Below are 17419 nucleotides of genomic sequence, written 5' to 3' on the forward strand. Positions count from 1 at the left end.
GTAATGCTTAGCCTGCACTAACAGGTGAAATTATTTTTTCAGATGGAAAGATGAAACTGTTAATAACAATATGCTCAAATCAAAGAAGGCTGCAGGTTTATAACAGATTTCATTTGTCAAATAACTTCAGTATCAATTTATGGCTTAGATCGCCTAATGGCCTTAACATTAGGTCTGGTCTTTCATACAAATCAAGAAATCTGTAAGAAACACACTCAACAAATTCCCCCAAACCTTCTCTAACAATTTGGTAAGGCAATCATAAAATCATATTTCTATTACAGAAAACATTGGAAAAAAGACTCACCTGGACTTAAATCTGTTGCACGGGTGTATAGAGGTTAGGCAGATAGATAATCAGTGTCTTCTAGAAGGAAGTGAAGTGCTGCCCAACAGCATCACTGAACAAAATAAACTGAAGCTCCCTGTTAATGATCAACTACATTTTCCAATATCAGCTGGCCTGTGAGTCTTTCTACTTAAAGGGGACAGCATTGTGGTCAGATCAATACATTGGTGCTTTGTACAAAACTCACTTACTTCCCTTTAAAATAGGCAGCTGTCAACCTTTAGTCTCAAATAAATACAAAAAAATGAGAAAAAAAATCAACATATTTGTCCCTTCAGTCTGGCCAGAGGTAACTGGTTTGGGTCGCATGACCAGATCAAAGCCAGAAGAGATTCCTCCTACGCTTTGTTTAAGTAGGTTATATTTGAACTTGCCAATAATTTACCCAGAGTTTACTTAGCCAAAACCTTGTCCATGCAATGCTTTTTTATATTACTACACTAAGGGTACTTCAACTGATCCTTTGATCCAAATCCAAGTTGCAATGTGAAAGGAAGAAATGTCTAAATCGGTGGATAGTAAAACCATTAAAAACAGAGTACTACATGAACATAGCATTGACTTACTGTGGCAAATATTTGTGGCAAAGCAACCTGTCTGGTAGTGCCAAATGTTGTGACAGCCATCACGTACTTTTCCAAGGCAGCTATTGCAGAAATATCTTGTCAAATATTTGCCCTGGCACTTCACCATACCTTAGATGCTAAAAAAGGGAAGTTCATGTGGATCAAATCCTCTAAAAATAGCCACTATAGGGTCAAGGTCTGAGTGGCAGAAATCAGGAGATAAATGAGGTCCTCATCCAAAGAGAGTTTAATGGGTAAAGTCCAGAGTCAGTTCAAGCACGTACTATTTTATGAGTGTGTCAAATTTTAGCTTTGATTTGTGATCATTAGGTTACTTGCTGAGTGATGTAACAATCCCCTTATAATAGGTGCTCTTTAAGATTTGTTTGTAATTTTCCATGGTGTGGCTTGGGAAAGCATGTGACACAGAGAAGATTTCATATCAACTAGACACAACCTCATGTGAGGCATAAAATAAATGGGTAACTTGAGAAATGTATTGCCTTCATGGGAAATGATTTACTGGCAGAGAGTAGCTGACATGCTGCCAGGGTTTTAGTGGCTCTTTGGGAACAGTGCAGATTACAGAAATACTTGTATAGCCAATAAAACGTGTCCTAGGGATTATCATTCCAACAGTATTTATCTTAAAGCTCTGCTAAGAAAATTAGCTGTGCAGGATTTTTAATTTGTTGGGTGTGATAATAAAATATTTTAAAGCAGAGAAGCCAAACATGATATAAACTGCAGTGAAGAGATGTTGGCTGAGCAAGCTTGAGCCACATTTATGTTTGGGCCACTATCTCTTGCTCAGTATCACTTTTTACATGGTTTTGGTTGTGACTTGTTTCAAGCAGCAAATAGTTTGAAATATTTACCTTTGCCTGCAAATCTGATTGTATTTTTGGGAATTCGATACTGTCTGGTTTCTCCTTAAGTTATCATATCAGTGTATAAAGACTTTAGTCATGATGCTGTAGCCTCGAGCAGGGTTTTTACTACTTAACTGTTAACTGCAGGTGAAATGACGACCTCATTTGGGGGAAATGGATACTGTAACCTTTATAGAACACAATAAATAATACTAAATTAGCCACGCTCCATTTTCTTCTAATAACTTTTTGTTTTCCTGTTCCCTAATATCGGTGGGCAAAGAAAACGACTGAGCGGACAAAAAATGTGTTTATTTTGTGCAGATAATTGAGGCGTACACGAATTTCAAATCAAGCTGTCTGATTGGCCAGAGTGTGGAGTCACAGCCGTCAATCATCCCCGATCTTAATACCGATTGGTTTCTGCTTAGATACCCTCTCACTTCGCAACAACCCAACCTGTAAGCAAGAAGAAGAAGCTACGCTATTCGCGTACATCTTACGCAAACTTAGGTCAGACAGGTCTTCACTCGTCTTCAAAATACGTATCTGACGTTAGATAGCCACCTTTGGCAGCAGGTGAGGTCAAATGCTGAGGGACAGAGCGGAAGAGCTTTGCCGACAGGTGGAGGAAGAAATATTTTAGCTTTAAGCTAAAAGGCAACAAATGGACAAAAACAAAACGGAGCTGGTCGAAAGCCTCATAATATGGGTGAGTCTATTTGTGAATGTGTCGCCGAAACCGCGGAAGGGATTTAAGTCACCTGTTCGTAGCTGGTGGGGGTGTCAACGAAAGAAACTAGAGAGAAAATGAAGGAAATCTGACGATTTGTTCGGACGGTGTAATGGCAGAATAAGGTCGTTATTAGAGAGATTAGCTTCTTGTGCAGCTGTTGTTAGTCTCTGTGACCCCATAGGTAGGAAATGTAGCTGGGGGCGGGGGGTCCTGCAGTCTGCTGAATGTAAAGTTAACACCTAGCAGGTGCAAAGATAACAATCCTCTAGTTTATGTGGCTTGGCAAGACTCGGGCTGCTAATCCAATTAACCAGGGGGGTATTTGCGGAATGTCGCGGTTTGGATTTTTGCTAATGTTATGTAACTGCTTAAATGTAGCAAACAGCAGCAAGTAATAAGGCACTTTGCGCTCACAGATTACAAACAGTTTTGCTGCCTGTCTTGTGGTTAGTAATAGGATAAGCGCTGAGTTAATGAGATCTCGTCCAGGATCCACGATTGCTGTGTCTGTCAGTAAGCCACTTTGTTGAACCCGTAACTTTGAACAGCAGTGTCACTAAGTAACGGGTCAACTTACCCAATGCCAAAAACAAGAAAATGTGTAAAGGTGTCCCATGAAGGGAGTAAAACTTCCTATAAACTCTTCAAAACCGTGCTTGGTGGTCTTTAAATTTTATCGTGGCTATAGCTGCACTGTTCTTGCGGAAGGATATTGATATTCGACTGGGAGAATTAACCGTACACCGTGGCTGCTGCTTGAATTATTTACATTATCATGTAAGCAAGAAAGCCTTTGTCTTTACTTGGGTCTGCTGTGGTTTCTTTGCCACTGTTGTCCTGTGTGTCCCTGTACATCCTGCCCTAAACATTTATCATTTCTTCTATGTCCTAGTGCTGCTCGATTATGGGAAACGTTATAATTGGAATTGTTTTAGTCAATATTGAGTTGTTGTTTTTTTTAACTCAGTGGTTTGACTTTGGAAACCTTTTGCAAATGTAGAAAAGTAAAAAACACTGCTATAAATGAGACGAACAAGACTAAAGAAGAATACAAATGAAACAGTGCAAAGTGATGATGTGTCTTATTCTGTCCTCTCATCTTTCCTTATTCTCTGTAGGGGTTTTGAAACAACTACAGTGCAGTGAAAACTATTTGCCACCCTTCTGATTTCTTTAAAAAAAAATTTTTTTGTTTGTTTTTTTGTCCCATGATGTTTCAGATCATCACATTTTAATATTAGACAACGATAAGCCCAGTAAAAAAGGTGCAGTTTTAAATAATGATTTCATTTGTTAAGGGAAAAAAGTTTTCAAACCTACTTGGCTTATTGATGTTGAAAAAGAAATTGCCCCTCCCCCTCCTTTTAAATCATAATTAACTGTGATTAACCAAATTTGTTTTGGAAGCCTGAGTTTAATTTCACTATTAAATCACAAAAGCACTTAGATGGAACCTGTCTGACAAGATGAAACAGGCTAAAAAGTCTCAAAAGGTAGCAGCGAACCACAGTGAGACCCATTATCCACAAATGGAGACAACTTGGAACAGTAGTGAACAGTGGTAAGCCTACCAAAATTATCATCAATAATCCATCAATGACTCATCATGAAGGTCACAAAAGAACCAGGAACCTGGAAGACTGCACGTTTCCCTTGCATCAGTCAAGGCTGATCTTTGCAATTAAGAAGGAAATTGAGCAAAAATGCCATCCATGGAGGTTCCAAGGAGAAAACCACTGCTGACCAAAAAGGAAACAAAGGCTTGTCTCACATGTCCAAGACTTTTGGAGAAATATACAAGACACATTGAACCTTTTCAAATGTTTGCATCCCATTGCATAAAACTATGATACCATTTCAAAAACAGTACATCATGTCGACAGTCAAACGTGGTGGTGGTGGTGGTAGTGTGATGGTTGCTTTGTTGCTTCAGGACCTGGACAACTTGATGGTGACATAAATTCTGCTCCGACAATTAGTTTGTGGCTGAATTCAAACAATTCTGCAAAGAACAGTTGGCCAAAATTCCTCCACAGCAGCTGTTCCCAAAGTTAAGAGTGCTGCGGCCCATTTAAAAATGAAAGATTCCAGAGGGGCCTGCCATCATTAAATCTGTACTCTTTACAAAATATGAAACAGTGCTCAATTTCCACGCAAATTTTATAAAAAAATAAATAAAATAAGTGGCTATAAATTGCTAATGCTACCCAGTCATATGCAAAGTATAAAGGCCAACGTTTGACCCACTTGCCACTGCAGCACAAACTTCAATAATAGTAAATTTAGGTCAGAGTAATGTTCTGTTACCAGTTTTAAATCACCTTTTTATATAAATAAATACATTTATATAAACATGTTACTGTACATACTTGTGAGTAATTTCACACTGAATTTCTGTTATTACTGTGGCCCACCAGGGGGCCCTGGCCCACACTTTAAGAATCACTGCTGCACAGCAACCCGAGACACTCATTGTCACTTAACACAAATACTTGCAGTTCTTGCTGCTAAGGGTGGTGCAACTAGTTATTAGGTTTAAGGGGCAATTACTTTTCAGGTATGTCCAGGTATGTTTAAATAGCTTTGTTCTGTTAAAGGGTTCTTTCTATAATAATATTTATTTGATCTAAAACAGGTAAAAATTTCTTTGCAAATATGCAAAGAAGTAAAAAATAGAAAGGGGGAAAATACTTCACAGCACTGTATGGCATCTCAGAATCTTTGTAATGTTGTAGTTAAAGTCTTTAAAATATATTTGCTGGTGCACTACTACATTATTCCCTTGGTTTATCAGTCATCATAATATTATTTTGTTTTCTGCCTCTCAGCTGCAAACTTTCAACACTCCTGCACCCTGCCAAACAGTGGAGGAGCTGACCACTGGAGCAGCAATGTCACAGGCTCTGCATCAGATGTGAGAGCACATGCTTTATTTATTTCCAGCCAGTTTCGTTAAGCTTGAGTAATTCATGTCACACATGCTCCTGCCTGCTCCACATTAAGTCAAACGTGCACTGCTGGAAGAGTTGGGATAGCGTGCTTGCATTTTTCTTTTGCTCTCATGCCCTCATTAGTTCCTCTACTATAGAGAGAAAGGGTACTTATGCTTTAAAGTGCACACAAACAAAAAGAAAACTGCTGATCTTATCTTATTACATTTCTGGCCAGCACCACATTGTAGTCATTGACAATGACCCCTCACAGCAAGAACATTTTGGGTACAAAGTAGAGCTGCTTAATTATGGCAACAATCTTAATCACAATTATGATGAGGATTATTTATCACAAAAAATTAACTTAAAATGAAGTGCATTTGTTAAACTTTTTAGTTTAACAAAGAACAGAGAAAGTGCCCCACTGTAAAGGAAAGGCAAAGTGAAAGCACCATTTCAATCACTTGTTGGAGGTTTTAATTGTAAGTGAATATCAATTTCAGTTAATTGCACAATTATAGCTTTGTGTGATATTTCTGAGAGCGAGAATGGAGTTTGCATGCTCTCACCTATCACATGTCAGATATTTCCAATAAGATAATAGCTTACTCATATAATCCACAATCAGTGGGTTAGTTTAGAATTCAAACATTTTCTTCTATTACAGAAACAATTTTGCCACTTTTGCCTGACAGAGTTGTTCTAAAAGTCAAGTGTCTCTTCTATGGAAACCCATTTTCACCTAATTAAATTCTATCTGGCTCTTCCCCATGTACAACCCACAGCTGAATAAAAGAACTTGCCTGTTGTATCTCATCTAATGCTGGCAGTTGTAGAAATTAAACAGCTTGAGTAGAAAAGGTTGTAGCATTTATTTCAGAAATTTCTTGCACATAACATGGATATCTAACAAAGAATGTGAACTGTACACTACTAAACAAGGACTCTTGTGTAGAATAAGTCTTATCATCTCTGTGCTTCAGAGACCCTGCATGGTTCACTGATGGATGGCTCAGTCGTATCAAAACGGATGTTGAAGACAACTGGAGATTAAAGGTACAAAGTACTACCATGCCCCATGTTTGCTTTTTGTTCACTTTGGGTTTTTTTTTTTAAATTTTAAATTTTTTTCTAATTTGCTGAACCCTTTGTGTGCTAAATCCTTTGTTTGCTCCACACCTGCCAAACTGTCCATGACACTGATCTCCAAGCTGCTCCAGGGGTTCTGCTTAAGCGTGCACTCTGACTCTGCGCTCTGACTCTTCTGGTGAAAGTGTGCATGTATGTTTGTCCAAATATGTCAGCTGTAAAGTGTAAGGATGGGAAAAAAAAAAAAAAAAAAAGCCATTTTCTCTACATTGATTTGGTTGTGATGCTTTCCCTGCTGCTGCCTTGTCCTCTCCCCTGAATGCTTTTTTTCATGGACACATCCTTTATTGCAGCGGTCCCCAACCTTTTTTGCACCACGGACCAGTTTATGTCCGACAATATTTTCACAGACCGGCCTTTAAGGTGTCTCGGATAAATACAACAAAATAAAACCAGCACCGGTACCAACAAAAGAAGATTTATTCATAACACATGGGAAAAGACCCAGGAAACCGAGTTAATGATAAAAACTATAAAAATCCTGAAAACCATGAATTTTACACCTGAGCCTCAACTCTCGTGGCCCGGTCCCAGTCCGTGGCCTGGGGTTTGGGGATCGTTGCTTTATTGTGCATATAATAGAAGTCTTATTTACATGTGGGTCATTCATCTCAAATCTTTTGCCTGAACATTTCAGATTTTTCTTAAAATGTTATGGTCCAAAAAAAAAAAAATTCTTGTCATTTTCTTGATCAGTCCAGCATGAAAGTTGAATGTAAATAAGATTTTCTTAATATTTGTGAATAAGAATTTCATGTTAAATAGTATTGTACTTGTTTTATTCATTTTTTTGAATTATTGTTAAATACAACTCTATACTCTTCAGAAATTATCTCCTGCAATGTGCCTTTTTTTTTATTGTCGTGTCATAAAATATGGGACTTTACAGAAATGTTTCCTTTTTTCATATTTTAACTGGCAAATATGCAAACATTTTTTATTTATGTGTCTCAAATTACTCATTCATTTTTATAGAGCAACCAGTGAAAATTTTTGGCTTTTTTAGGCTCAAAATAGTTTTTGAGATATATTCAAGTTCAAAAATTGCCTCAGATTTCAATGTGCAAAAATAAAGCTTTACAGTAGATGGACAGGCCTTTTAAAAAAAATAAAAGGATATTTATAGATAATTATCTACAAGGATTTGATACATGACCTGAAGGTTGACTGCAATTGCTATATAATTTTAGATTTTAAACCATAAGATTTTCAGGAAAATCAGAGGTGGCTGAGCAGAAATTTGATGATGAGCGATTAAATGACCTAATTTGGTCTTAAGCGTTATCATTAACATTAACTTAATCTACTATGCAACTCAAAATATCTGCCATGAAAAAGGACATTTTCAAATGTGTGATTGAAAAGTTTCTCTTTTTCTTTTGGTCTGCATGAACGTATATTGTTTTCCATTGTTGTTTGTTCATTTTGATCGATATAAAACAAATATGAGAATATTTTATATCTTTCCTCAGATGAACAACCTGAAAAAGATACTTCAGATGGTGGTTGACTATTATAATGAGGTATGAAGTATGTAATCCTTGTTTATGCAGAGATGTTAAGTCATTGGTAGAGACGACTACAGAATCTGAAAACCTATAAACAGTTGTTTACGGCTTTTCTACATCTTAGAGAAAAGCTTTAGTGAAAAGTTAATGTGCAGCTTTTATTTTCTGTGCACCTTCAGGTCTTATCCCAGGAAATTTCAGATTTTCCCTTGCCAGATGTGTCACTGGTGGCAGAGCATTCAGACCCCACTGAACTGGGGAGACTTCTGCAGCTTATACTGGGCTGTGCAGTCAGATGTGAGCGCAAACAGGGTATGTTGCTGCTTGTGTGTTACACATAATCTCTACACTCATGTAAGCAATTAAATACATTTTTCAGGAGCAAAATGTAAAAAAAATAAAAATGTTGTAACATGTCACTTACAAAGATGGAGTCTATGAGATGGCCTAGATTAGAAACCAGTGAGGACAGGTGCTGCATTTGGTAGTTTGACAAAATATTACAATGGTGTGTACGTTTGTGTGATTTAATCTCCCTCATTATATCACCAGAATACATTCAGATCATCATGACCTTGGAGGAGTCTGTGCAGCATGTTGTCATGACAGCCATCCAGGAGGTCAGCCTGTTTTAATACAACATTACTTGCTCTGACAAATTAGCTGTATTAAGGATACTCAGAAACAGCTTTGCTGAGCAGTTCTGCCATTTTAAATAACAGTAACTGTTTCAGCAGCAGCAATAGTGTATGAAGGAGGTTCGAGTATTTGCTTGCATAAGCTGAAATAGGTTGAGGCTTTGCAGCTTTTTCAGTTAGTGTATGTAATAAACTCTGCTCCATTTTCCTCTTCAGCTCATGAGTAAAGAGACCAAGACCACATTTGGAGCAGAGCTGTCCGGGAACTTGGAACAGCAGGTTAGTATTATTATTATATCCCACTCATTCTGAAAGAAAGTGTGTTGCTAAATGCATTGTTAATGCCCATTTGGTGCGATATGGTGGATGTGAATGCATCGGGGGGCAAATCGGGGTTCAGTATCTTGCTCAAGAATACTGTGACATGTGGACCGGAGCAGACTAGGATTGAGCCACCTACCTTCCGATTGGTAGACGACCTGATCTGCCACCTGAGTGACAGCCACTCCTCTATTTCTTTGCAGTTAAAATGTTCCTTTAGAGCTTCTTGCAACCTCAGCGTTTGGCTCATAGATATTACTTGCACACATACTGACCTCATAATTTAAAACTTTAGTTGTATTTAATATTATGTTTTTTCTAACATGCATAAAGTCTAAAGTAGTTCAGCTTACTCTAATTTGCTTGTGCTAAGTCAAGCAAAGGACCTGTGTATGTAATTTAAATTGCTGGCTTGTTCAGCTTGTCAGTTTATTGACTTGTTCTTGGAGCGTTACTGTACTGTGCAAACTGCACAAGTCAGTAATGTAACTTTTGTCAGGCAGTTGGCATCACAGCTGCTGATAATATTGCCATTTCAAAGGAGTCCACCCAACTTATTTCTGTAACTTGAGCCTTTATTTTCCTTGATGTGTTTGCGGAAGAACATTGTCACTGTGCAGAGACTACCACAGCTCAAGTACTGACATGAACTGCACATGTAGCGCTGGAGATCTGCATCTTCAATGGGAAAATGAATCAGGGAACATTAATGGTTTTGTATCGATTTTATGAGTAATGCATTTTATGCTTAGTTCTTGAACTTAGCTTTTTTTTTTTCTTTCTTTTTTTTAAGAAAAACTTAGCCATTTAATATTTGCTTTTTCTGATCCATGTGAGAATCGCATCAGTGTCTCTCTTCGATAATTTAACTTCTAAATCCTCATGTGTCCAGCTGAAAAAAGTTCTTGAGGACCTCGCTGAACTTCAGACAGAGAAGGAAGCGCTAACCCACCGATGTCAAGAGCTGGACCTACAGGTGAGTGCAGACCTGTTACACACAGCCAAGGAGAATTTCTATTGAGAAATATTCTTGAATCTGGTTGACTAGCGCTCTTTTGCCTTACTTTGCTGATATTCAGGTCTCTATGTCTCCACACATACATGTCTATGTACAGTATAAACAGGAATTGTGTAATGCTTTGCTCCATTGTGTGGAGCTGCTGTGGCAGAATGACCATGAGCTTAGAGTCTGGGCTCAGCTTGTCCTACCGTGGCATTCAGCCCATGCTCTGCCACTGCTACAAGGCCTCATTCATCACTGAACAGGCAGACTAATTTTAGCATAGGGACTGATCAACTGTTCAACTGGACTCTCGACAGATTGATTTGTTCTGTTTCCAGTCTTGCTCTTCTCTGATCGTAGCGAGGTAAGTATAACATGGTTGTCTGTCCCGCGCAACTAAACTCAACTAAACGAGCTCCTTAAATATTTGTACTCTAACTCTGCTAACAGACGGTTCAGGTGGAATTCTGTTTGACACAGGGCACGCAATGTTTATTTAATAATTTTTACTGTTTTTCCAGTAGTTAACCTAAAGACTTTGCCATATTCTTTTGAGAAAAGCAGCATTACATTATTTTGTAATGTATATGGGTCTTTTGTACTGATGTGCTGTGTTACTAATTAGGTGTTGTTTTAAAGATTCAAACTATCAAAATAAATGGCTTTAAGTTAGCTTACAACAGGCCATACAGAGTTACTAAATAATTTTATTTTACATGGTTTTGTTTGGTGGTAGTAGATAAATTGAAAGTGCATTTTGTAAATATTTTACACGCACAGTAAGAGGTTTTGACATCTTACATTGGTAGTAGGCTCCTTATCACTTACCCTTGCGTTTGGAAATGCTGTTGTCTTCGAGGACGCCTGTTGCCATGGGTGTATAGTCTGCAGCATCCTGCCGAAAGGTTGCATCAGTCAAAGAAAAATGCACATGAAGGTCAGAATCAAAGGTCTACTAGCAGAACTCTGCACTATAATGAGATCACTAAAATTATACCTGTGATTTTTAGTCATGTACCTGATTGGTATTCATAATAATAAGAATAATAGTGAACATATATCTCAACTTTAGTTGTAGATAAGTTGTAAGGATAGGAATTTAAACAGTGATATGTTATTCTCAAACTAATGTTTCATAAACTGGCAACCAGCTTTGAGGTACTGGTGAGTTAGAATGAAAACTAACCATGCATTAACATGTTTGCTTAAAGTGCACTTTGTCTGTGCTCTGCTTTCAGCATGGATTAACTGCACTGTTTGCTTTAACAGCTGGGAAAGTAAATTCTCATGGCAGTGGTGTATCTTTTGATGCGATGATGTTGTGACATTTTACTTTGCATGAAATAAATGAAGATATTTAATGTCATATTTTTTTCCCCCGATGAAACCAGTTCAACTTTAAAACTACTTGTGGGAATGGCTCGCTCACCTTACTTTCCCTGCACAGGTGGCTGTTCTTCAAGAGGAACGGAACAGCTTATTGGCTGAGAATGACGTCCTAACAGACCGAGCTAATCAGCTGGACACATTTGATGATCCAAGCACGCCGTCGGGAAGAAAACACAGTCAGTTACAGCAACAGCTAGAAACACTGCAGGAGGAGAACTTCAGGTTTGTCCTTTCCTCTTGAAATGGCTGATGAACCTCCTTATGGTGAAAACAAAACAATGATGTGTTATGCATTTTCTAGGCTGGAGGCTGCTAAGGATGACTATCGGATCCACTGTGAGGAGCTGGAGAAGCAGCTGATAGAAGTTCAGCACCGAAACGATGAGCTCACCAGCTTGGCAGAAGAATCGCGAGCTCTCAAAGATGAACTGGATGTGCTGAGGTTTGTGTCTGTGATACAACAGATTCATTAAAGTATTAAATTGTGTAGAGGTAAGATCATACAAATTCAGTAAAATAAAAATGCATTTCAGGCTCAGGATTAGAAATGATTGCATCAGTTGGATAACTTAAATTGGTTTGGAGAAAAAGTTAGCGAGGCAAGGCTGAGATTATTTGGACATATGTAGAGGAGGGTTAGTGCTTACAATGAAAAAACAATGTTGAATATGGAGTTGCTAGGTGAAGGGAAAAGTGGATGACCACAAAAAAGATTCATGGATATAGCGACGGAACACACACAGAAGGTTGGTGTGAAGGAAGATGATGCTAGGGATACACTCAGATGGAGACAGATGATCTGTTGTGGTGACCTCTAAAGGGAGTAATCGAAGGACCGTTTACAAGCAGCCACTTTCTGTTGCCTCCTGCTGCGAAACTAGTAGAGGCAGTAAGGCCCCACCCTTCAATGAGTGAAACTGGCTGATGTTTGAGTTTCTGACCTTAACAATAAGGGGTGTAATTTTGCTGGCATGAAATCGGTGTAACACCGGTACAGATTATCTCATTCCAGTAAATGACTAATTCTTAATCGATAATGTTACAGGAAGTGAAACAATGAGATTTCGAATTTCTTTTGTAAGAGTGTCCTGAGACTAGATAATCAGCAGGTTTTTGAAACTAGAGCTCTTTGATCTCTCACGCAAGCACTGGGAGATCCTTTAAGTTTAACACAAAAGGTGCTTACCTTGGATCAAAACGTTCTACCTTAGTGTTATTTCTGAAGACGCTCTTGTTCACGGTTATAATGGAGACTCAAATGTGTGGCGACGATATTTTACAGTCCTTCATATTCTTGCGTAGGAAAATGTTTGTTTTACGATATTTAATATGTAACTAATTAAAGAGGTAGTTTTAAAGTATGCAGTGATCTTAATATCTGTATTAAAATGTTGCTTATTCCAGGCACAGTAAATTGAGATATGTGCTGCAGTACTGTACATTTCAGTTTTCCCATGTGCTGTATAGGAACTGCTCAGATCGGGTGGTGATGCTGGAGGCTTCGGTGGAAACGTACAAGCGCAAGCTGGAGAATCTGGGTGATTTAAAGAGGCAGATGAAACTGTTGGAGGAAAACAACATGACTTACATGCAAAACACAGTCAGTCTGGAGGAAGAGCTGCGCAAGGCCAACGCTGCCCGTGCACAGCTCGAGACATACAAGAGACAGGTAAATGACATGCAAAAGCACAGCTCGAAATTTCATCCAAAATCCACACAAATTATAAATCTCACAATATAATCATTTGTTTGTAATAATAACATTTATTGGCATTTTATGAGCAATAATGTGTCTGGTGGTGGATGAATTTATATTATTACATTTTCATTTATTTAGGTCCAGGAGCTACACAGGAAGTTGTCTGAGGAGACGAGGCGAGCAGACAACCTGGCGTTTGAGATGAAGAAGTTGGAGGAGAAACATGAAACTGCAACGAAAGAAAAAGAGGTTTAGCAGCATTTTTTTGTTAGCAATAATAAAGTAATAATTTTCTTCTAGCTGTGATAAAACTCCTAACATTGTTAAAAAATTTCTTCACCACCACAAGAGGATCATCATTGAGCGAGATTCTCTGAAGGAAATCAATGAGGAGCTTCGATGCACTCAAGCTCAGCAGCACCAACTCTCCCAAGCAGGTATCCTATAGGAAAGGTCATACCTGACATTAGTTATTGTGGTGTTGCTATGGTAATCTGAAGTTTGCATGCTTATTTCATATAGGCATGCTTCCCTCTAGCAGCCCCAGTCATGATAACCTGGCTGCTGAGTTGATGCCCGTTGAGTACAGGTAGTATCTTACTGCTGTTGCTGCACTTAATAAGATTTCTACTTTTCCCACCAAACTGATGTGTGTGACTTATGTGTGTGTAATTGTTCAGAGAAAAGTTCATCCGGCTGCAGCATGAGAATAAGATGTTGAGAGTGCAGCAGGAAGAATATGAGCGTGAGAAGATCGCTTCTCTGCAGGCCCAGCTGGAGGAAGCACACAAGACTCGCAGTGAACTGGACACTGAAAACAGGTTTCTGTCAAGCACTGATAGATGTGATGGAAGCTGTTCTCTCCATACATTTAGTTTGATGTATTTTCATCATTTATCAAATGTATTTGATCTGGATGTTAACCTTTCATTCCTCTACATTCTGGTTAATCTTCAGATTGAGCCGAGAACGGGTCGGTGAGCTGCAGCAGCAGGTTGAGGACCTTCAAAAGGCTTTGCAGAGCCAGGCATCCAAGCCTGATGATGTAAGTTTGCCCAAATGGGCTGGCGTTAGTACAGAGAAAATGCAGAGTTAATGTTAGCCTGGTATATTTGATGCTGACAGGGTATTACAAAAGAAAATCACTTTATATAAGGTAGGTAGATTGGTATTGGTAGAGAAAGATGTATGCACTGTAATTACAGCCATTTGTATACATTCACATAGATGGTTTACAGCAAGATGCAAACCTCTGGTTAAATTCAAGAACAGAAAGGCCAAATTAACTTTTTCAGAAAACACCTTAAAGAGCCAGCACAGTTCAATCACGCCTTGATTGTTAGTTTTTACTTTAGAGTGAGTGTGTCAGGGGAAATCCTTTTATTTATTTTGCCATCCAGAATGAAATTCCTTTACCACATTTAATCTTGTACTTCTATTTTCTCATTTTCAGTCAAACCTGAAGCGGAAACTTGATGCACACATGTAAGTGCAGCTGGTCTGAGCTTTGACAAATAACTGAGGGGTGCAAAATGAATTTCTATGTTTTCCAGTAGAGGGAGGTAAAGAAGCAGCATTTTTCTTCCCCTTCAGGGTCCAACTGAACGAGGCCCAGGATGAAATCATGAAGAAGAAAGAGCTGCTGGAGGACCTTCAGCCGGACAACACTCAAACCTGTAAGTTGCACGCTGCGTCATTATCAACACTAGACACAAAGTGATGGCTTAGTTATAAGTGTTGCTATTTTATTTGAAAGCTCTGAAGGTGGATGAGCTGATGGCTGCTCTTAAGAAGAAGGATGATGACATGAGAGCCATGGAGGAGAGATACAAGATGTATTTGGAGAAAGCTCGCAGTGTGGGTAATATTATTCATGTTTCGTTACTTTGAGTATTGTCTGTGTTAGTATTTCATTTCCTTTGTTCCTACTGTAGGTGATCCGAGCATTGGACCCTAAGCTGAATCCTGCTACTGCTGAGATCCAGGCTCTGAAGAACCAGGTTGCAGACCGAGACAAGCAGATTCTCAGCTTGGAAGTAAATCTGCATTTTAATCTTGTTCAAACTGAAGTTATGTTTACTACATTTTTCCCTAAACTGAGTCAGTTTGCAGAGAAGAAACTCTGTATCAGAATATACAGATATCAACAACAGTGTGAGAAAATTTATGTAAGCCATAAATTTCCAGGTTTTTGAATATGGCAGTCTCTAGCTTTTCCATTATAAAGTTCCAGTAATGTTTTCCCTTCTTGCATTTCCGAAACCAGTAAATAAGATTACCTCCCGTTGCCTCACTTTTAGGGCAAAGATCTGAAATTGGTTCATTTATCCTGTGGGGGTCTTTCTGGTGTGAAAGAAGTGATGTGGAAAAGCTTTTGATTGCTATATGAAAACATTACTGCTTACTGCTTGTTTTAAGTTGAAGGGTTGTTTATTTCATTTTATTTTATGTTTTCATTTAAATGGACTGACATTTTTTGGTTATTTGTCTCATAGCGTCAGTGTGAGCAGGCAAAGCTGAGAGAGTATGAGGAAAAGCTGATTGTCACGGCGTGGTATAACAAGGTAAAGTAAAATGGTACATTGCCTGCAAGATGGTCAGTTACATATTTACCTACTGCCTCTTCTTCACTCAGTGTCTTCTTTCTGTACTCAGAGTCTGAACTTTCAGAAGCTGGCCATCGAATCACGTCTCGGGGGCCGCACTGCCTCCATGCTGTCCCCCGGTCAGTCCTTTCTGACACAGCAACGGCAAATCTCAAATGCCCCCCGCCGGGCACTTTCAATCAGCGTGCCTGCCACTACCTCCAAGTAGACTGTGTCACAGAGCCAAATGTCTCCCTTTAATTCAGCTAAGGAAAAATCTATAAGCATCACTCCCTCCCATAAGTGACCTTAAACACATCTGCTCTCAAGACAGGGAGGGGTCAATGAAATGCTGATTGGGATCAGTGAGCATCGGCTCATCCAATAGGTCACCCACCTGATGATATTTATGCTCTCCTACTGTACATTGAACCTGGATAGAAAGTTAACCTACTGTTAACTCAAGCAGTGCACAATTCACCAACTCTAGAGTAGACTAGAACACATTTCTACCCTGTCTTTGCTTTGCTGTGCAGCTGAATACTTGTTATAATCAGCTCATTTATCTCCTGTCAGGACTAAGAGAAACATAACTGACTGCTTAACAATATTTAATATAGAGTTTGAGCCCACTCGTTTTAACGAATGTGATATTAATGAACACTAAAGCCGAGAACTTGTAACTTTAGATGAGTGTTGAAATACGTCCAAGTTGAACAGTCAAAGTATGCAGTGATGGTGACACGGTCATCAAACAGCAGCATCTGATGAAAAACACAAAGAAGCTTTGAAAAATCAGTTCTGTGTCTGGTGCTGGCCACCAACTGCTTTTATGCTTCAGCCACTTAAAGATTTTTACTACAACGGAAAAAAGCTCATTGTGTAAAGCTGTGAAAATCCTAAACAGTTTAAAGTAAATCCAGGAATATTTTTCTATATTTCCAGGGAGTGATGTGATCACAGTAAAAACTGCTGGGCCTTCTTGAATCATATTTAGCAGTGACTATCCAAGACTGTAGTCTCTAAATTTGTACAACTGTAATGTAAACATGATTTTAACACCAGCCTTTGATCCAAATGTCAGAATCAGGTTGAACATTTATATAGTACCTTCAAATTGTAACTTGAATTTTTTTTTCTTACTCTAATCAGGTTGTATCGTGAACATATATTCAGGCTCTTTAGTGTCAGCAGAGGTTAACAGCACTATAGAGGAGCAGAATTTGTCTTTCAGGTTGTTGGTTTCTGGCTGCCTGTTGTTACACCTTCTAGTTAAACTGCACTAGTTTCACAACACATAATTAGATTCTATTATAATTTTGTGTAGGAGTATCTAATATCGCTTTGATTTTTCTTTTGAGTGAATGAAGATTATAGATTTCTGATGTTAAAAAGCAGTGACTCCTAAAACTAGGTGGTATCAAGTGTAGCACAGCACAGAGAACTGTGAGTAAATGGATTAAAAAAAGTGTAGGGGAAAGGCATTATAAACTTTCTGGGTTGTAAGAAGTTCAAATTTTAATGCTTTTGGATTTCTTGTGAATAAATGCATTTTGTTTTTCTAAACATGTATATTGTATTCTTTTATGACTCGGGGGGTGTACAGCTCTATCCTCATTATCCACACAAACCAAAGGTTTCAGATGATGTGGTCGGTGTGTGCAAATCATC

The 17419-nt window shown here is 38.6% G+C and overlaps 1 protein-coding gene across 2 annotated transcripts; it reads left to right on the top strand.

Moving 5' to 3' along the window:
- The first annotated feature begins 2249 nt into the window (after positions 1 to 2249).
- Positions 2250 to 17314, top strand: hook1 (hook microtubule-tethering protein 1). 2 transcript variants are annotated; one of them, XM_084922188.1, is made up of 22 exons: positions 2250 to 2499; positions 5352 to 5437; positions 6440 to 6512; positions 8078 to 8128; positions 8293 to 8425; positions 8666 to 8733; positions 8968 to 9030; positions 9965 to 10048; positions 11523 to 11686; positions 11766 to 11906; positions 12932 to 13133; positions 13302 to 13412; positions 13513 to 13600; positions 13686 to 13752; positions 13844 to 13984; positions 14121 to 14208; positions 14617 to 14648; positions 14757 to 14839; positions 14920 to 15020; positions 15098 to 15199; positions 15659 to 15727; positions 15819 to 17314. In XM_084922188.1, the coding sequence occupies exons 1-22, from the start codon at positions 2455 to 2457 to the stop codon at positions 15975 to 15977; spliced, it is 2151 nt and encodes a 716-aa protein (XP_084778314.1). In that variant the 5' UTR covers positions 2250 to 2454; the 3' UTR covers positions 15978 to 17314. The 2 variants fall into 2 exon arrangements, with proteins under 2 accessions (XP_084778314.1, XP_084778315.1); XM_084922189.1 differs by lacking the exons at positions 2250 to 2499; positions 5352 to 5437 and adding an exon at positions 6668 to 6737 and having other exon boundaries at positions 6447 to 6512.
- Positions 17315 to 17419: the final 105 nt, after the last annotated feature.

The sequence above is a fragment of the Perissodus microlepis genome, chromosome 23, assembly GCF_051167445.1.
Source record: "Perissodus microlepis isolate ML-2025 ecotype Zambia chromosome 23, ASM5116744v1, whole genome shotgun sequence".
NCBI lineage: Eukaryota > Metazoa > Chordata > Actinopteri > Cichliformes > Cichlidae > Perissodus > Perissodus microlepis.

Excerpts from the sequence above, each read along its gene's own strand:
- hook1 (XM_084922188.1), top strand. The coding sequence starts at position 2,455 with ATGGACAAAAACAAAACGGAGCTGGTCGAAAGCCTCATAATATGG. Across the intron at positions 10,049-11,522 it reads GTCAAGAGCTGGACCTACAG|GTGGCTGTTCTTCAAGAGGA; the intron begins GTGAGTGCAGAC and ends TTCCCTGCACAG. Across the intron at positions 15,200-15,658 it reads AGCAGATTCTCAGCTTGGAA|CGTCAGTGTGAGCAGGCAAA; the intron begins GTAAATCTGCAT and ends TTTGTCTCATAG.